General features: G+C 33.3%; 1 protein-coding gene across 1 annotated transcript; it reads right to left on the reverse strand.

The window, feature by feature from the left end:
• Positions 1–543: 543 nt before the first annotated feature.
• Positions 544–1,261, reverse strand: LOTGIDRAFT_145933 (hypothetical protein; the record flags this gene model as incomplete). The annotated part of the gene is made up of 2 exons (XM_009063004.1): positions 544–1,022; positions 1,060–1,261. 2 exons carry the CDS (start codon positions 1,259–1,261, stop codon positions 544–546), a joined length of 681 nt encoding a protein of 226 aa, XP_009061252.1.
• Between the last annotated feature and the right edge of the window lie 372 nt (positions 1,262–1,633).

A 1,633-nucleotide genomic window follows, 5' to 3' on the forward strand; every position in this document is an offset into this window, starting at 1 on the left:
TTTAATCTTCTTGTTTCGGGTCCTGACTTTCTGATCGCATGTAGAAATTTTGAGTATGCTACTAAATCCTTGTAATCGGCAATATCAACATCCTCGCCATTCATTAAATCTATTAACCCTCTCGTTAATGTAAATATAAAGTCTTTTGTGTCGATTTTGAATTGTGGTGAATTTCCACTAAATATTATTCTAAATCCATTAAACAATAAACCTTGATTATCAACGATTGGTGAAATGCTCTTTGGTAAATCTGGGTCAGGGTTTGAAAAAAGACGTTTTATATCATCTAATGTCCTAATTATAATACCATTATATTCAATCGGTTTGGGTTCTATATGAAGTGTGGGTTCTAAAGCTAATTTCTTTTTAATATCCACTTGAGATTTTAATATGGGTTGAAATAGAGTCTGTAGATTTTCCGTTAATCCGAGTTGTTGTAATCTGTTATTTTCAACTTGGGTCTTTATTTTATTCTTAGCTTTGATATATTCTCTATTTCTTTTTAAAAAATTATTCCAATCCGTCATTTTTAAAAAAATAAAATTAACATATATCGATCATAACTCTTTCTCCCGCAGATTTTGTAGTATTTACAAATACATATCCATGATCATCTGGGTTTCTCCATTGAGCTTTACAAACCTTTTTAAATGTATCTCTATCCATTCCGTGATTTATAGACTGAATGATTTGAGATAAATCTTTATCGTTTAATTCAAATAATAAAAAACAATTTGCATTTTTTCTAATGAACATAGAATCCATCCCGTAAAAAGATTGGGATTGGTATATGCAGTGACAGTTGTGATGACTTCCTTTGGTGAAGAATTTTTGTTGAACAGTTTGATTTCTTTGCGCTACGCAGTCGTCAAACAATATTAAGTTCTTTTGATTGCTATCAATATTAGACAAGTCTAGATCATTAACATTTTTCGTAAGAAAAACTTTTATATCCGTTGGATTGAAAGATGGATTCTTTGATTTAATGAAGTTTTCTATGATATCTTTTATTTCCACTTCTTCTTCGTTTTCCTCGTAATATTGAAATATGTCTTGAACGTCTTTCTTTGGTAAATAGGAATTGATAATACGATTGCTCTGGTGTTGTTGTGTAGATATACAGAGAATCGAAATCTAAAAGGTTTGGTGTTGTCAACATGTTAAAAGTGAGATGAGTTTTCCCAGAACCTGAACTACCGCATATACACATGAGCATTGGGTTATTAGGAAATATTTCTGAATGATTAAATTTTTTGCCCATTTTTATTTATTACATTTTCGTACCAAAAATCACCCCGTTGCCTTTATACTTTGAAAGGAAGATTCCCTCGCCCAAACGTATGTTTTTAAAAAATATGGCGTTGCCCTTGTGTTTGACCTTCATTTCTCCGGTGTCGATTTTATCTATTAATTTGCTTAATCCCTCTTTAACGGTTTTCTTGGTTTCTTCGCCAAATCTTTGTCCGAATTCTTTAACCGTCCCTAATATATCTCCGACTCCCGAACCTCCTCGTGCTTCTCTTTCCATTGCCAAATTGTGTCTACGTGCTTCGGCGTTTGCAGCGGCTTCAGCTTTCTTATCGTTGACAGCTTTGGCTATCCCAGCAGCTCCACCAGCAGTTGCACCAGCTGC

This window comes from Lottia gigantea, assembly GCF_000327385.1.
Source record: "Lottia gigantea unplaced genomic scaffold LOTGIsca_548, whole genome shotgun sequence".
Lineage (NCBI taxonomy): Eukaryota > Metazoa > Mollusca > Gastropoda > Lottiidae > Lottia > Lottia gigantea.